General features: G+C 41.6%; 1 protein-coding gene across 1 annotated transcript in view; it reads right to left on the bottom strand.

The window, feature by feature from the left end:
* Window positions 1-17111, bottom strand: part of DCDC2 (doublecortin domain containing 2) — a 69604-nt gene that overhangs the window by 22595 nt on the left and 29898 nt on the right. Inside the window, exons 4-7 of the mRNA XM_060244142.1 lie at window positions 12625-12701; window positions 12407-12538; window positions 1912-2058; window positions 912-942 (exon numbers count right to left, since the gene is read on the bottom strand). Coding sequence (XP_060100125.1) covers window positions 912-942; window positions 1912-2058; window positions 12407-12538; window positions 12625-12701 — 387 coding nt within the window. The remainder of the gene's footprint in view (window positions 1-911; window positions 943-1911; window positions 2059-12406; window positions 12539-12624; window positions 12702-17111) is intronic.

The raw sequence follows: 17111 nt of genomic DNA, 5'->3' as shown, positions 1-17111 counted from the left end.
ACCTGGATATTTGAGGGGTGGAACCTGAGGAAGGTGGGGTTTGGGGAGGAGAGGGACTTGAATGGAGTATAATGCCACAGAGTCCCCTTTCCAAAGCAGCCATTTTCTCCAGGTGAACTGATCTCCATTGCCTGGAGATCAGTTGTAATCCCAGGAGATCTCCAGTCAACATCTCATGATTGGCAATAGGGATGGGAACAAACCTAGTTCTGGTTCAGGTGTGGGGGTTCGTGAACCTGAACCAGTTGCTTTCTCAAACTGAACTGGTTCAGGAACTTTGGGATGTGAGGGCTCCCTTGAGTCCTAGAGGCTCCAAAATCTCAGAGTATCTCCAGCTGACACTCCTCTACCTGCTCACCAAGTTTGGTGAAGACTGGACTCAGGGGATCCAAGTTATGGACCCCCAAACAAGATGCCCCAAGAAAGTGCTTTTCACAGAGGTCAGGTTCAGGAGTATATAAAACATGCCCTGTGTGAACTAGAGGCATCAAACATGTGGCACACCTCCACAGGATGCCCCCAACATGCCCTATATGTTACATGCAGAGTGGACTTGGGGAGTTCAGGTTACAGACCCCCAAACAATGTGCCCCCAGGAAAGTGTGTTTTGGGGAGATGTCAGGCATGGGTTCAGGAGTGTACAGAACAGGCCCAGAGACATGAAACACATGCTCCCTATATGCCCCAGAAGTTACAAACCAGCTGTCTTCCTTTGAATCTGCACTTTTAATAATGTCTAATTTGAAGGCACTTGACTTTTTATAATTTTTTTTAAAAAAATTACTGGGTTGCAGATTTAAATGTTATATTGCTTTTGACGTGTTTACATTTGTAATCTGGCTCAGGTTCTGTTTCTGGCAGAAAAGGTCAAGAATACCCAAATAAATAAATGCATTCTTTTTGATACTCACACTCCCCTTAGACTTCCCAGATGATTTTGACCTGCAAAAACAGATAAAATTTAGGATCCAACATTCAGAACATTTTCAGTATTATGATTTTTAATAAGAAACAGCTTGTCTGTTACTGACAAAAATTATTTCTTTCCAAGATGCCTAGAAGCCAGTAACTAACTATACAATATATTTTAAAATAGTCTGTAAACTAGTGCTGTACTTTGTCCTAAGTCAGAGATGATCCCATAAAAATTAACCATAACACTGAATTGATGCGATGGGGGCCAGGTTATGTGACAAACTGAAATGCTGTAAACAATTTAAGCTACTCATCCCACTGAGATGAACATGACTGCTGAAGATCACTTTTAAATGGCCTGTTCTTCATGGTCTGAGACAGGACATTAACTTTTTATGTTTGTGTAAAAAAAATGGAAAGCAGGATGAGGAAACCAACAAAAAAACTCTTCAACAGAGGAGAGAATTGAGGGCAGAATGATGCAGTAGGAAGAGCGCTGGCCTAGGACCCGGAAAACCAAAGTTCAAGTTCCTGCTTGTCATGTAAACTTACTGGGTGACCTTCAATCAGACATAATCTCTCAGAATAGTTTATCTTGTAGAGTAAACTGTTGTGAACACAAAATGGAGGCAGGGAGATCCAGAGATAGCCTCTTGGAGGAAGGACAATGTAAAAATGTACTAAATAATAATAATATACTGAACAACAATGACAATGCTGCATAAAATTCATTTTTGCCCACAGACACATGCATAATTTTTTCCATGTATATGGTCACAAGGACAAATGTAACATCTAAACCAGGCACTCGATGGCATATGTATCAGCAGTAACTACAAGTGTATTATTGTCCTAGTTCTTCACATATAAAGTTAACATATGGAAATCCCATGGTCACATATATGCTATGCTGCAGCAAGCATCCAGGTACAAGGCATTTTACAAGAGTTTTTATTCACAAATACGGTTAGCATAAAATCAATGAATTAAACTTACCCATAAGATCTCCTATCTGTGGATTTGGTAAATAACACTTCACTATAGGGTAACTTCTTAAATTTGTCTCTGCCAACTGCTACATAAAACTGTCCATTTTCCAAATCCAACCCACTCTCAACCAGCCTTCCATCTAAAGTGTAGAGCCTGGAAAATACATATAATAGTCCAAGATTGAATGTTAACAAGATAATTAAATGCTGTTGTGAACGATGTGATTTTTCATCCCAAAAACACCAAAGAAAAAAAATTAATGAATTGCTTCCTCAAAACAATTGGTAAGCCTAAAGGTATACCAAGAACCCTGTTCAAAGTGGATCAAAATAACCTTCAGTCTACTTTTCTCTATCAGAAGAATATAAGAACATAAGAGAAGCCATCTTGGATCAGGCCAATAGCCCATCCAGTATAGCACTCTGTGTCACACAGTGGCAAAAAAAACCAGGTGAACAATGTTGACTAAATGAAGAAACTATTTACTACTCCCATTTGCTCAATGAATCTTTCAGAAGACAAATTCTCAGTATATTTCCCCAAAAATTGGCATAGTAAGCCAGACTATTATCCTGTTAAATTTAATAAACTGTATTTTAAAAAAAAATGGTGTCTAGGACAGACAGGGAGACCTGCCACCTTGGACCCTGGCAGTGGAGGAAAATGTAATTTGGGATTCTGGAAACATTGTGAAATGATGTCCAGTATCAACCAAAAACAATATCATCAGTTAGATCACATAGTGTTTTTAGTCAATCCTTTAAATTCATGCCAGAAGTGATGTTGCTGTGTCAGTGTGGCACCAATCAGATCAGTTTCCATTCCCCATGATCTCACATTGGGTACCAGTGCAGGGCTGGCAACCCTACTAGAGTCTTTTTTCTTTCCTTTACCACAAACAGCAGAGCTAATTACACTTTATACTGTGAATGAAAGACCAAATCTCCAGATGCACATTTCAGCCTGAAAAATTTAACCTGATGACTTAAGCAAGGTTGTAGTCCAGTAGATGGTAAAGGCAACTTGCTGTGGGTAAACAGCAGATGTGGAAGCTGAGGATCTGAGGGTCCAAACGGCAAATGGGGGGGGGGGGGGAATTGAGGGTTCAAAAATCCCCTGGCAGAGCCCCCGTACTCAGCTTGAGCAGAAGGACAGGTGCCTCAGAGCCCTGAATAAGCACGAAACTCCCCCAACCCAAATGTTTTCACACTGAGGAATGACTTCCAGTTCCCTTTCCTCTCTGCCTCTAACTTTCGCACTGCCTAACTGCCTGCTGCAAAGTAAAAACAGCTGCATATGAGCAGGGGATATATATCCATTCTGCTCCCAAAGAGCAGAATGGGAACTCACCTGTGGCAGCCAGCACTGCCTGTCAAGCTTAGGAGGCCACTATTGGTGTTTCCAGGGCTGAAGAAGAGCTGCAGAAGTCCATCACCCCTATTGCTTTGACAATTAATTGGCACCAGCATATCTGCAACACAAACTGCTGACATGAACTGCACGAACTGGTGTTCATGGAGGTTCATTGCAGAAGTGATTGTATGACTGTTGGCTCATGAACCACAAACCACGCAATTTTTGTGACAAATTTAGGTTCGTGACAAGGTTCATGCCCATCCCTAATCCTGGCATCATCTGTTGAAAAAATCGAATTTACTAATTCAGGAAAGCAGTCATGGAGGGACACAGAATTAAAACACACCTGGCTGTAAAAGATTTTTTTTTAGACAAAATATAGTAATCTCACCCTCCTTCAGGAGATGAAATGTCTCTGGTTCGGGAGGACTCATCTCAAAGAGATGAAGGCTTAGCTCTTACTTTTCTACCGGGTAATGGATCAGAGTTGTCCACTGAGATGGTGACAAACAGTATGGACTGTCTGCCATAATCTCGAGGCAGCAGGAGGAAGGTTGCGGGCCTAACTTGCCTGGGAAATTATAGATGTTTGTATGCAAATGCTAGAAGTGTTCGAAGTAAAATTGGTGAGTTGGAAAGTTTAGTGTTGGGGGAAAACATAGACATTGTGGGAAATTCAGAAACTTGGTGGAATGAGGAGAATCAGTGGGACACGGTGATTCCTGGATATAAGATATTGGAAGGATAGGGAGGGAAGGGTTGGAGGTGGGGTGGCTCTGTATGCCAGAGAGGGTATACAGTCCAGTAAGACTGAGGTCAGAGAATTAGATCCCCTTCTAGAAATGCTTTGGGTCGAAATAGATAGCCCAAAAGGAAATTTAACTATGGGAGTTTGTTATCGCCCACCAAATCAAAAGATAGAGGACGATTATATACGATGGAAGGATTAAAGATAGTGGCTAAACGTGAAAACTGTGTCATAATTGGTGATTTTAACTACCCGCAGATTGATTGGGTCAATATGTGTTCAGGTCGAGAGAAAGAGATTGAGTTTCTAGATGCTCTCAATGACTGTGCTATGGAGCAGATGGTCACAGAACCTACCAGAGGTGGGGCGATCCTGGATTTTGTCCTAAGTAATGCCCAAGACTTGCTGAGAGATGTAAAAATGATCACACCGCTTGGGAGCAGTGACCATAACGTTATTGATTTCACCATTTGTATAAATAGAGAGTTGCCCCAAAAGACCAGCATAACCATGTTTAAATTTAAAAGGGGTAAATTCTATGAGATGAGGACGCATGTGAAGAGGAAACTGAAAGGAAAGGTAAATACAGTCAAAACCCTTGGGGAAGCTTGTAGGCTATTTAAAACTACAATCCTAGAAGCTCAGATAAAATATATACCACAAGTTAGGAAAGGCACGAACAGGTATAAGAAAAGGCCTGCATGGTTAACAAAGTAATGGAAGCTGTAAAAGGAAAGAAGGACTCCTTTAAGCAGTGGAAAGCTAGTCCAAGTGAGATTAATAAAAGGGAACACAGGCTGAGACAAATCAAATGCAAGACTGTGATCAGGCAGGCAAAAAGGGACTATGAGGAGTATACTGCAAAAAACATAAAGACCAACAATAAACATTTCTTCAAATATATTAGAAGCAGGAAACCAGCTAGGGAGGCAGTGGGGCCTTTGGATGACCAATGGGTAAAAGGATTACTGAAGGAGAATAGGGAAATGGCTGAGAAGCTGAATGCATTTTTGCCTCCATCTTCACCGTGGAAGATGAGAAGTGTTTGCCCGCTCCAGAACTACTAATTTTGGAAGGGTGTTGAAAGACCTGAGACAGACTGAGGTGACAAGAGAGGAGGTCCTACAACTGATAGACGAATTAAAATCTAATAAATCACCAGGTCCGGATGGCATACATCCAAGAGTTCTGAAAGAACTCAAAGTTGAACTTGGGAATCTCTTGACAAAAATATATAATCTTTGAAATCTGCCTCCGTTCCTGAAGACTGGAAGGTAGCAAATGTCACTCCTATCTTTAAAAAGGGTTCCAGAGGAGATCCAGGAAATTACAGGCCAGTCAGTCTGACTTCAATACTGGGAAAGTTGGTAGAAACCATTATCAAGGACAGAATGAGTAGGCACATTGATGAACATGAGTTATTGAGGAAGACTCAGCATGGGTTCTGTAAGGGAAGATCTTGCCTCACTAACCTGTTACATTTCTTTGAGGAGGTGAACAAACATGTGGACAAAGGAGACCCAACAGATATTGTTTACCTTGACTTCCAGAAAGCTTTTGATAAAGTTCCTCATCAAAGACTCCTTAGTAAGCTCGAGAGTCATGGAGTAAAAGGACAGGTCCTCTTGTGGATCAAAAACTGGCTAATTAATAGGAAGCAGGGAGTGAGTATAAATGGGCAGTCTTCGCAATGGAGGACGGTAAGCAGTGGGGTGCTGCAGGGCTCAGTACTGGATCCCATGCTCTTGTTCATAAATGATTTGGAGTTGGGAGTAAGCAGTGAAGTGGCCAAGTTTGCAGATGACACTAAATTGTTCAGGGTGGTGAGAATCAGAAAGGATTGTGAGGCACTCCAAGGGATCTGTTGAGGCTGGGTGAGTGGGCATCAACGTGGCAGATGAGGTTCAATGTGGCCAAGTGCAAAGTAATGCACACTGGGGCCAAGAATCCCAGCTACAAATACAAGTTGATGGGGTGTGAACTGTCAGAGACTGACCAAGAGAGAGATCTTGGGGTCGTGGTAGATAACTCACTGAAAATATCAAGACAGTGTGCAATTGCAATAAAAAAGGCCAACGCCATGCTGGGAATTCTTAGGAAGGGAATTGAAAACAAATCAGCCAGTATCATAATGCTCCTGTATAAATCGATGGTGCAGTCTCATTTGGAATACTGTGTATAATTCTGGTCTCTGCACCTCAAAAAGGGTATTATAGCATTGGACAAAGTGCAGAAAAGGGCGACTAGAATGATTAAAGGTTTGGAACCCTCTCCCTATGAAGAAAGGTTAAAACGCTTGGGGCTCTTTAGCTTGGAGAAACGTCAACTGCAGGGTGACATGATAGAGATTTACAAGATTATGCATGGGATGAAGAAAGTAGAGAAAGAAGTACTTTTCTCCCTTTCTCACAATACAAGAACTCATGGGCATTCAATGAAATTGCTGAGCAGTCAGGTTAAAACGGATAGAAGGAAGTACTTCTTACCCAGAGGGTGATTAACATGTGGAATTCACTGCCACAGGAGGTGGTGGTGGCTACAAGCATAGCCAGCTTCAAGAGGGGGTTAGATAAAAATATGGAGCAGAGGTCCATCAGTGGCTATTAGCCACAGTGTGTGTGTGTGTGTATTGGCCACTGTGTGACACAGGGTGTTGGAATGGATGGGCCATTGGCCTGATCCAACATGGCTTCTCTTATGTTCTTATGTTCCTCTCTCACACAGACAATTTTCCCTTATCTTTTTCTTCTTTTTTGCTGAGCAACACCTATATCTATTTTTCTTCTTTTTTGTCTACTGCTGTCCCATCCAGTCACTATAACATATATGTTTTTATTCCAGAACAGCCCAAGGAACAGAGTGAAGAGACATTAAGATCACCTTCTTACATTCAATTTCTGAAACGTCACATGAGAGACTTTTGAAAGTTCAAAATAAACAAAATGTTTTATTTAACTTAGAGGAGAAAATGTCAACTGCACTCAGGGGTAGGATGTAAGAGGTAAACCAATAATAAAAACTGAGGTAACTTTGTAATGACACTAAATCCAGCAAATATGTTGCTAAATTAAATGTTTTTGCTTTTCAATAAGGTCTTTGAAACTGTAAGGAGAGAGGCTTTCTTTTCAGATTCTGTTTTAATTCGCAAGCATAAGTTTCTGAGTTTCACTGGCTCTTCAAGTTTAGTAAGCAAGAACGTACAACCAAATTCCCAAAATCCTTCTGTATATACAGACCAAAGATTACTCCTCTTTTTAGAGGTATCTCCCTTTTCACTAGGCAGGAATTACTTCTCTTCACTGGAAGCTTTGTTCCTTTAAGGCTGGAATGGGGATTTTCTTTGATCCCCTCACTCCTCTTTGCCTCCTTCTCTGTCCTCAAGCAGTGCTAAATTGTCTCTTCATCAACTGTCAGTTTCCCAACAGTCATTTCTTAACTGACACTATCCTCAGAATTCTATTTGAACAGCCTGTCACTCAAAGGTTCTCAGACTCTGTAAAGCATTAACCCTTGAGAGTCCATCACATAAATGTTCAATATGATTTGTGAATGCTGAATTCAAATATTTGCTCTGTGTTTCAGGACATGTGAGAATAGGGTTGCCAGGTCCTCCCTCACCCCTGGAGGGAGTGGGGTTGCAAACTCCAAGTTGGGAAACTTGTTGGGGGGAGGGGAGAGAATGGCCTCAGTGAGGTACAATGCCATAGAGTCCACTGTCCAGAGCATCCATTTTCTCCAGGGAAACTGATCTATGTAGTCTGGAAATAAACTATAATTTTGGGGAATTCCCAGGTCTCACCTGGAGGCTGGCATCCCTATGTGACAAAGACAACTGGTCTTGAACAATTTACCCTGGATCAGAGGACATCTTGGATGAGCACAGCTTAGTTGGGTGGACTTTGCAGCACTACCATGTTGTGTGAGGGTACCAACCTCCGATTCTTTTAAACCAGTAATTTTCCTGTTCCCTACTCTTCCACTTGCAGCTGCTGGAATGGCCTTTTGTCAGCCATAGCTCTCACAGAGCTGCCTTTGAAAGGGCAGCTTCTGGGAGAGCTCTCTCAGGCCCACCTATCTCACAGGGTGTGTGTTGTGGGGGAGGAAGGTAAAAGAGTCTGTAGGCCCTCTGAGATTCAGAGTGAAGGGCAGGATATAAATCCATCATAATCATTATTATTATTATTATTATTATTATTATTTTAAAAGTACATATTCTAATCAATTCTAATCTTTTCTCCCTAACCTCTGTAAAATTTGTTTTTCTAGAAGCCTTGCCTTTTGTTCATGTTACATCACTGTCTTAGCTTTAGCCTGTTGCTATTTCTTGCAGCATCAAGCAAAAAGAGTCACACATTCCATTTCTGGCATGGCAGTATATCAGAAAGTCTGCTGCACACCTGCACCACTAAATAGGCACCACTAGATGGAATGGAAGACAAGTTTATTTATAATGCTTGTCAAAAATGCTTATGGGAGATCAGCATAATTAAAGAACTCAGATATTTACAAATCAGTTATCTTCAGCTAATGTCGCTGATACAAGCGGTCTCATCAGAATTAATAGGGCTTGAACTCATGCAGCACTTTTGAAGTCAGGAGCACAATTATAATTTTCCTCCCCTATCCTTCAATTCTGCTTCTTGGCTTTGTCATCCACTTGAGCGTCACTTCTCAGATTTGATCTGCTCTATTTTATTTATCACATAAAGAAAAACAACTGAATTAAACACAAATTAGATTGCAAACCAGATTCCTTTAGCATTTGCTAGATTAAGATAGACTCAGCCACCAGGTTTGACATGGTTGGCAAGAGGTATAACAAAGTTTGAGTCCAGTAGCACCTTTAAGACCAACTTTGTTGACTTACAGGTGCCACTCGACCAACACAGCTACCTACCTGAATCTATCAGCAAGACGTATGTAAGAGAGGCCCAGGAAATATTTCCTGTTTCAAGGTTTGGTTGTAGTATGCCAACTGTGATGAGTGTAAGGCTTAGTGGCAGCAAGTCTCAGATTCTTTATACCACTAGCTCCATCAACACATCAGTCTGAATACATGTGGGACTCAGAGATATGCGTATTTCCCACTGCTGCATCTGACTTACAGGTTTTAATTTGTTACCTTGTTTCATCTAAATCTCAGGCATTCCATCGTTTCTTTTAAATGCCTTAGTGGGTTTTTTTAAATTGCATGTTAAACTGTTCCTTGGATTTTAAATGCATTCCAAAATTCTCTAATAGTTCAGGACAGTGTGGAAAACTCCAAATGACCATTTATTTGTTACTCAACTTTGAGTTATTTAGTAGTCTTGATGATATGTACCGGTAATCTGATTCTGTGTCATGTTTAACCTTGCCATCTGCATTGTTACTGATGTGCGTAATTGAGGGAAAACACACACTGTACTCTTTAACTTAGCATTGGCACTATTGAGTCCTCTTAATGTTGCATTTATTTATTAAATACAGTGTTTTATCTTGATCAAACTGAGCACACTTTCCTGGAACTCTGACCTATGATAGCCTTTTTTCTAGTAACTAATTTAATAGTGATTGAACAAACAGTAATAACTTTCACTACCTTGCTTAACATTTTCTAACATTTCAGTGAATCTTGTACAAGTATTGAATTTACAGGAAAACAGGAAATTAAAATAACAGTGTATTGTTCAAATATCTCCCACAACTTCAATGTTATTTCTGACAAGCGATGACTAATCACATGAGAAAACTAAAGGTTAGATTTTTCCATACTATAGCTTTCTCTTATTACCACAATGCTCTGTAGAATTCAGATAATGTTCTCCAGGGGTTGTTTTGTAGAAAAAAAGGTGGTGGAGCTCATCCAGGGATTGTTATGCAGCTGCACCTACTATTCAATGGACAAGTGGGAAGGAGGAGGTGGAACTGTCAGAAAGGTTCAGGAGCTGAGCTCCTGTGAGCTCTCACTGAACCTGAGGCCTAATGTTCTCTAAATTATGGTATCTGTTTTGTGAATATCCAGATCACTTTCTCTTGCTACAGCACTGGATGCAAAGAAATATTCTGCCTGCCCCCCAACATTTTAATCACAAGCTTCAGATGGAGAAATCTGTTTTCCTTCAAGTCTAAAGCATTGCTCAACAATTTAGAGCACAATTTTAGTTTTAAAAGGAAGTTCTAAGGGACACATTAGATGTGACAGCATCCTTGTGGCAATCATGAAAATAACATTAACATTTTCCAATTGTTTTTAAAAAAATGCAAGGACCAAGTCCACAGTGTGACACTCTTGTTTCTCCACTTGTGTTTTTTCAAGTGCCAAAACAACTACAAAGGTACGCTTGGCCGTTTTGACACTTGATAAGGAACTGGGCAGGGAATTACATGCAGTTGTGTGCCAAGGGGATGGGGGGGAGGTGCAGCTCACCCTGGATGCAGTTTAAGGAAGACTTTTGAAGAGGGCCCTTAAAGCCAATGTCATCCAGCTGCCTCCAGCCAAACATCTTCCCTTTTATATTCAAGATATAGTCTGAGCTGCAGCCACTTCCTAGTGGCTGCAGCACAGACTGTATCTTGAATATAAAAGGGAGGTCTGAGCATAGCAAAAAACTGTAGGATTGACTAAGCTTCTCCGACCTTCTCCGAGACTCAAGCAGACTTCCTTAACAGATTGTGCCGATAGCTGCTACAGTAATTGCTGGAGACAGAACAAAGTTCCAGTCCAGTGGTACCTTTAAGACCAACAAAATTTTATTCAAGGTATAAGCTTTCACACTTCTTCTCCATATTAATGCCTCTTTCCCTGCTTCTGGCAACCCCCCTATTCTCACTTTTCCCTGCTTTCTTCACTCCTTTCCACCCACCAAAGAACCAAACTTCTATCTGACCTTCTTCTTCATCTATATTGTTTTATTTTATTCCTCCACAATGGAGAGGATGGAGGGCCCCCCTTTGACTACCAAAATGCTATGATAGGAGATCATGAGACCCACATGTACTCAAGCCATGTGGGATAAGGGCTGAAGTAGGGACAAGAATTGGGTGAAACTGAGGGATATAGCTGACTGCATCCTATCCAAGGCACCTTCCTCTAACTTCATTTTCCAGTGGAAGACCCACATACGTAAAAGGAAGCCTTGTTTGACTGGAGGAAAATTTCAAACTTTGCTTAGCTAAGTGGAAGGACACATGCCATTATTGAAAACAATGCCCAGCAAGATGCCAAATTTTGAATATTGCCTCCTCCAAGTATTATGCACAGGAAGCTGCTAGGCAGTTAGAACCCATGCAAGAGTGCAAGGTTCAGTTACTCAGGTATCGCTGCTCTGTGCCAAGCAAATCATATGGAGGATTCGGGGACATATTGGTAAGCATCCGCCAAGCAGTGAAAGAGGTGAAGACCAAATTCATGCCCAGCATCATAGCACTTTTACCATTAGAACCTGACTCTGATCAGTTGCAACTTAGCTGCCGTCACCTGGACCATGAGTGAAGGCAGCTGAAAATGACTCATGTTCAACAGGATCAGAAACATGACTAGTTCATTCAAGATGTTAAGCAGTAGTCCCAGATAAGGATGCTCAAACTCCCACCAATTCATCTTACATCCTATTCACCAGTCACCAACAAGGAGCTGATTTAACCTTAGTGATGCCAAACCTGCAGATTGGTTTGAACTGACAACATCTTTGTACATGCGCAGATTTGTAAAAGTCCGATCCAAAACTGCTCAGCAGATATTTGTGGCTGCTCAGCATGGACCAAGCTTGGCTAGGTGATCAGCTCACATCTGATCACCACTTTCAAACACAGTAAATTCAACCATCAAAACACATTCATAGTGAAATTTGCAGCAGCCCTAGTTCTGGGTCAACAGCATCCTTTCCTTTAACTTTGAGGAGAGGTTATGGCTCAGTGGTACAGCACAAATTTTGCATGTAAAAGATTCCATGTTAAAGATGTAAAAAAAGATTTGCATGTAAAAGAACTGGCATCTCCAGCTAAAGGAGTTCATGAAGCAGACTGGGGTGGTGGGGAGACATCTTTGCCTGCAAATCTGGAGAAACACTGTCAGAGTAAACAATGCTGAGCTAGGTAGACCAGCAGCCTGGGGTGGTGTAAAATAGCATCATATGTGTCACATATTTCTTTAGTGCCCAGCTGACAGACAGGTAAAAATCCTCAGACAAATGTGTTCTAAAGACACCAGTAGCTGAAGACAGCAGGTGGAACATTTTCAGCAAATGGATGTTATCAACCTTCAGACCATTTTTCACATTGTCTTGAAAGGAGATTAAATGTGTACACCTGCTGAGCACACTGCAAGACCCAGTTTCTCAGAAAATATTATTTCTGGACAGTGTTAAGAAAATGTTACTTCATAAGATGCAAACTTCAACAATGACTTCCTCTTACCTGTGAACAGCTCCGTTTCTGAGTGTAATTTTCTCAGTAACCATTTCAAGAACGTGGTCCCACTGATTCAGCGTTTTCCTCGGGATAAAAAGACGCACTGCGGGACTTACGAGATCACCATTTGCAATCAGGCTGAAAAGATGAAACAAAGTTACAAAACAACGTAATGTTCTATAAAATGAAGCAGAGCAAACTGGCAATCAGAAAATCTTACTCACAAGACAGTGCATGGCTCCTGAAGCGGCTTTCGAAAGCGTGCCGACACATTGATTCTGCTGTGGATAACTGGCTTCACCTGAAAGACCCCAAAATGCAATGATGAATTCTGCTTGTCCTTAGGATACTATTTACAATCTTTCCTTATTTTTGTCAATCCTATGTGTTTTTTTTTCTTATTGTATTTTCAAAAACTTTGTACTTCTATCAGTTAAGTGTACTGCATGAAATCGTAGTGTACTTATGGTTGTCTTATATTTGTGCTTTTATTAAAACCTCAATCAAAAAATGTATTTTGTTTTCCTCCCTTTTCTTCTTTTTTACCATACATTTCCAGACAGGAAGACTGACTTGAATTCCAGAACTTTAATTCCCTTACCAATTTGCTAGCAGTTGTTGCTGAGTCAAAGGAATGGTGAACCCCCGAGATCTGCTAGTTTCTTATCTGCTTTTCCTAGTTCATGTATAGTGACTTGAGGGAAAAGCCATATTTCATTTCATACTTGCATCCAGGCGCCATCAGGCTTTTTAAAGTATAATTTTATTCTCTTATTTTTCATTCAAAATTGTCAAGATATATTGCAAAAACAGCTTAGAATGTGGGCGACAGGACTGAAAGGTATAATCACAGAGCCCCATATATATGAAAAGTTAATACCAGTGTCAAATGGTATACAGAATCACTGATTTTTTTTCTTGCTAGTGTTATATATAATGTAGTATTTCTGATTCAATGATAGGTTCTAATAGCTGCCTTATGAGGACTAGCAGGAACAGTGTAAATGAAAAAGATAGCTACTGCTGAAGAAAGGCAAAAAGACAGGATCTTTTTTCCATTAAGGTAAAGGAATTCCTGTTTGCAATTGAGATCGGTCATCAGTGTCTGTTGATACAGAGCTCTTGGACCTCAAGCAAAGTGCAATTACCTCTGTGGTGGAACAGCCCTGCTGATCCATGGGCACCACTCCATCCTGCTCTCCAAGGTATCAAAGAACCTGTGACATGCCAAGTCTCAACACAGAGATTTACCATTCCCAGTTTTCCCAACCCTCAGAGGAGTTTTCTCTCCCTCTTTGGGTACTGCTGCCACCTTTATAGGAATTACCCATGGAGAGGACCCGTGCTTCCTTGCAAAACTGCTCTAAGAACTTCCCTTATGCCCAGGCCTAGGATTCAGAGGGAGCTCACAGGAGCGCAGCTCCTGAACCTTTCTGAGTTCTACCTCCTTGTCCATTGAATAGTACGTGCAGCTGATAACAATCCTTGGATGAGCTCCACCACCTATTTTTCTGCAAAACGACCCCTGCTTGTGCCTACATCTCCCACTTCCGAGCAACTGGTTACCATAGGACAGCTTCAGCACCCTAGCCAGGATTTTTTTTCTTGAGGGGGCAGGCAGGGGATAGCTTAACATAGTAGAACTCACTTCCAAGGGGGCAGCTTAACATGGTGGAACTTCCTTCCAAGGAAACCTGCTAAGCAGATTGGGTTATTCAAAGGAATGGAGAAGCTGCTGTTGTTTAGCAAGCAAATTTTACATGCAATGGACCAGAGTGTTTGTTTCTCTATGTTGAGGATTCTGTTTCAAGAATCTAAATACCTGAAGTTCATCTAACATAAAAAAGGGAGTCCAGAGGTCTATCAGTTGAAAGTAAAAATAGTGCTTGCTAACAATAAAGCATGCACTATTGAGAAGATTCCCTGAAGTGTGCAATTAATTAGTTTCTGCAAGCTGATGAAATCCTATCAAAGTTTCTCAACAGGACAGTGAAGAACAAAGGATGCTCCAGGTCCCTTTAGAAATAAGTCATCCTGACAATGATGAGGGCTCATGCATTAATTGTGTGTATCTTCCAAATATAGACAAATCCCTAATCAAAGAGCCATTAGTACTTCTGGCTTCTTTGGTCTGTCTGAAAAACAACACCCTATCATTCTAAAATAAGCCGTTCACTTGGGAATGTGTGGTGTGATCAAAGCATTCCATTTTTTTCTTTTGAGAATAATTACGAAGTAATTCTGATTTGTCAAGTATACTTCAATGGAATAGCCTCACTCTGATGTGTGTGTGCAGAGAGGGGAAGCATCAGTTACAAAGGACAACCTAGAACATCAAAATGTGTTAAAAGCTGTGCATAGGTAAGGTCACCAACCTGAAGCTGGGGTCTGGTGATTATTACCATGGGTCTTCAGACAACAGACATCAGTTCTTCTGGAGAAAATAGCAGTTTTGGAAGGCAGACTCTTTGGCATTATGCCTTAATAAAGTCCCTTTCCTCCTCAGACTCCACCATCCCCTAGCTCTACTCTCAAATCTCAAGGAATTTCCCAACCCAGAGTTGGCATCCCTAGACACATCACAGCTGTAAACAGCTGTGGATGTGGCATGATCAGGTTCCATTAGGGTTTTGTATATTCCATGCTTTCAGAGTGCAGATTGATACGAGGCAAATAATCTAGCCTTTTGGGATCCCAGATTTAAAAACATACATACATTCCAGCTCTAATACAAGCAAAGACCCATGCAAAAATGTATTGGTCCTCCTTGCTGAAACCTCTGAAGTCAGTGGTTAGGATATAGAACAGTGTTTCCAAGACACCTGCAAGTGTCTTTTTTTCCTAATTTAAAACTGACACCTCAAAGGTTAAACAGTGTTCCTCAAACTGCACACTGAGAACAGGGCTGAAGCATAGCTTCAAAAATTAAACCATACCTAAGGCTGTCAGAGTGGGGAGATCTAGTCAGCACCCCTTTCTCTCCCAATTGATAGACACCACCATAGTAAAGACTGACAGTTGCAGCCACTCTATAGCTGACAGATACAGGAAATCCTTGTGGCATTCCTGTTCTCAAGAAAAGATAGTCCCACCCCTTAACCCTGACTGCCGGGATAAGAAGTAGAAGAGCAGGATGCCATGAATCAGCACTGATTGGGCTACTTCACAGCTGCCAAGAGAATGCCTCTCTGTGTCCATTGTTTTGAGAGCTATTGGATAAAATCTTTCAGCCTATGAGTGAAGTATGCCTCCAATTTTAATTCAGCAGGAAAAAAAAGCGTCCCAGGCATAACAAGATCTGGTGGCAAGCTAACAGTCTGGGTAATTGCTGGAGCAGAACTTTAGTGTTCTGTTTAACTCTGAGTCTCGCCACATGATTACTGCAGCAGAGCAATTTTGTTTCCAGTGTACTTCTAAAATTGCTTTCTCTACCTTGTTAGTGTATGTACTATTGCATTTTTCTTTTATTTCCTGTCATGAGGGATCTGCAAGTTCCCCTCTATCATCTTAACTGAGCACCATAGCTCCTTAATTCCTGCATGTCCACGACACAGTGTTCCAGGTTCGAGGAAGTCCCAAGGAAACGATATGTGAAATCCAGGTTTGCTAACAAGGAGATTTTTTAAATAAAGCATCACAATTTATAGAAAATGCAGGCTAAACTTCCATCAGCTGGGCCTCAAGTGTAAATACACACAGTGAAGTTTGCCAGAATCCAAGACCACACACATGACTAAACATGACGTCTTATGCCCTAAATGCTGGCTACCAGTCAAATAATTATTAATTAAGCTATCCCAAACACTTGGATGAGCCAGGCCATCTTGCACCTGGCATCCAGTGGGGGGGGGGAAACAACCCAGGTATTGAAGATAAGCTCTGCTAAACAAGCATGAGAGAGACAAAGTTCACTTGAGAATGGGTGAACACTGCCCTCTCACAAGACTCAGGGCAACTAAGCACCAGTATATAACAAAGATGGAGTCACAGTTATCCCTGTATTACTAATAGGGATGAGCACAAACCAGAAAAATGGAGGTTCATCCTGGTTCATGGTTCATGAGGTCCCACGAACCACAATGAACTGCCCCCGCTTCATGAACAAGTTTGGGATCTTGAGGTTTGTGGATCTTCCCTCCCTCCTTTCTGCTGAGGGCAGCTCCCCAAGGCCAGCAATATGGAAAGGGGGAAAGATCTCCCTTCCTGGGAGATCTCTCCCCCCCACCTTTTCTGCTGGCTGTGGCTCCCTGGGGCCAGCAGAATGGAAGGGGTAGAGATTTTCCAAAGAGAAGGAAAGGAAAGGTCTCCTGTGCAAGCACCAGTCATTTCCAACTCTGGGGTGACATTGTTTTCACAACGTTTTCATGGCAGACTTTTTATGGGGTGGTTTGCCATTGCCTTTCACAGTCATCTACACTTTACCCCCAGCAAGCTAGGTACTCATTTTACTGACCTCGGAAGGATGGAAGGCTGAGTCAACCTCAAGCCAGCTACCTGAAAACCCAGCTTCCGCCAGGATCGAACTCAGGTTGTGAGCAGACCTTAGGGCTGCAGTACTGCAGCTTTATCACTCTGTGCCACGGGGCTTCATTTCCAAAGAGAATGGTCCCTTTAAATGGGTTTTGCAAGCAGGTGCCACACAGGAGTGGCAAATTCACCACTTCCAGGAGGTTCATGGGAGGTTCGTGGGGCTCTTGAGAGTGGGATGGCA

The sequence above is a fragment of the Heteronotia binoei genome, chromosome 7 (assembly GCF_032191835.1).
Source record: "Heteronotia binoei isolate CCM8104 ecotype False Entrance Well chromosome 7, APGP_CSIRO_Hbin_v1, whole genome shotgun sequence".
NCBI classification, from domain to species: domain Eukaryota; kingdom Metazoa; phylum Chordata; class Lepidosauria; order Squamata; family Gekkonidae; genus Heteronotia; species Heteronotia binoei.
Note: the sequence above shows the minus strand (reverse complement) of the source record. Positions and strands in the feature narration are given on the sequence as shown.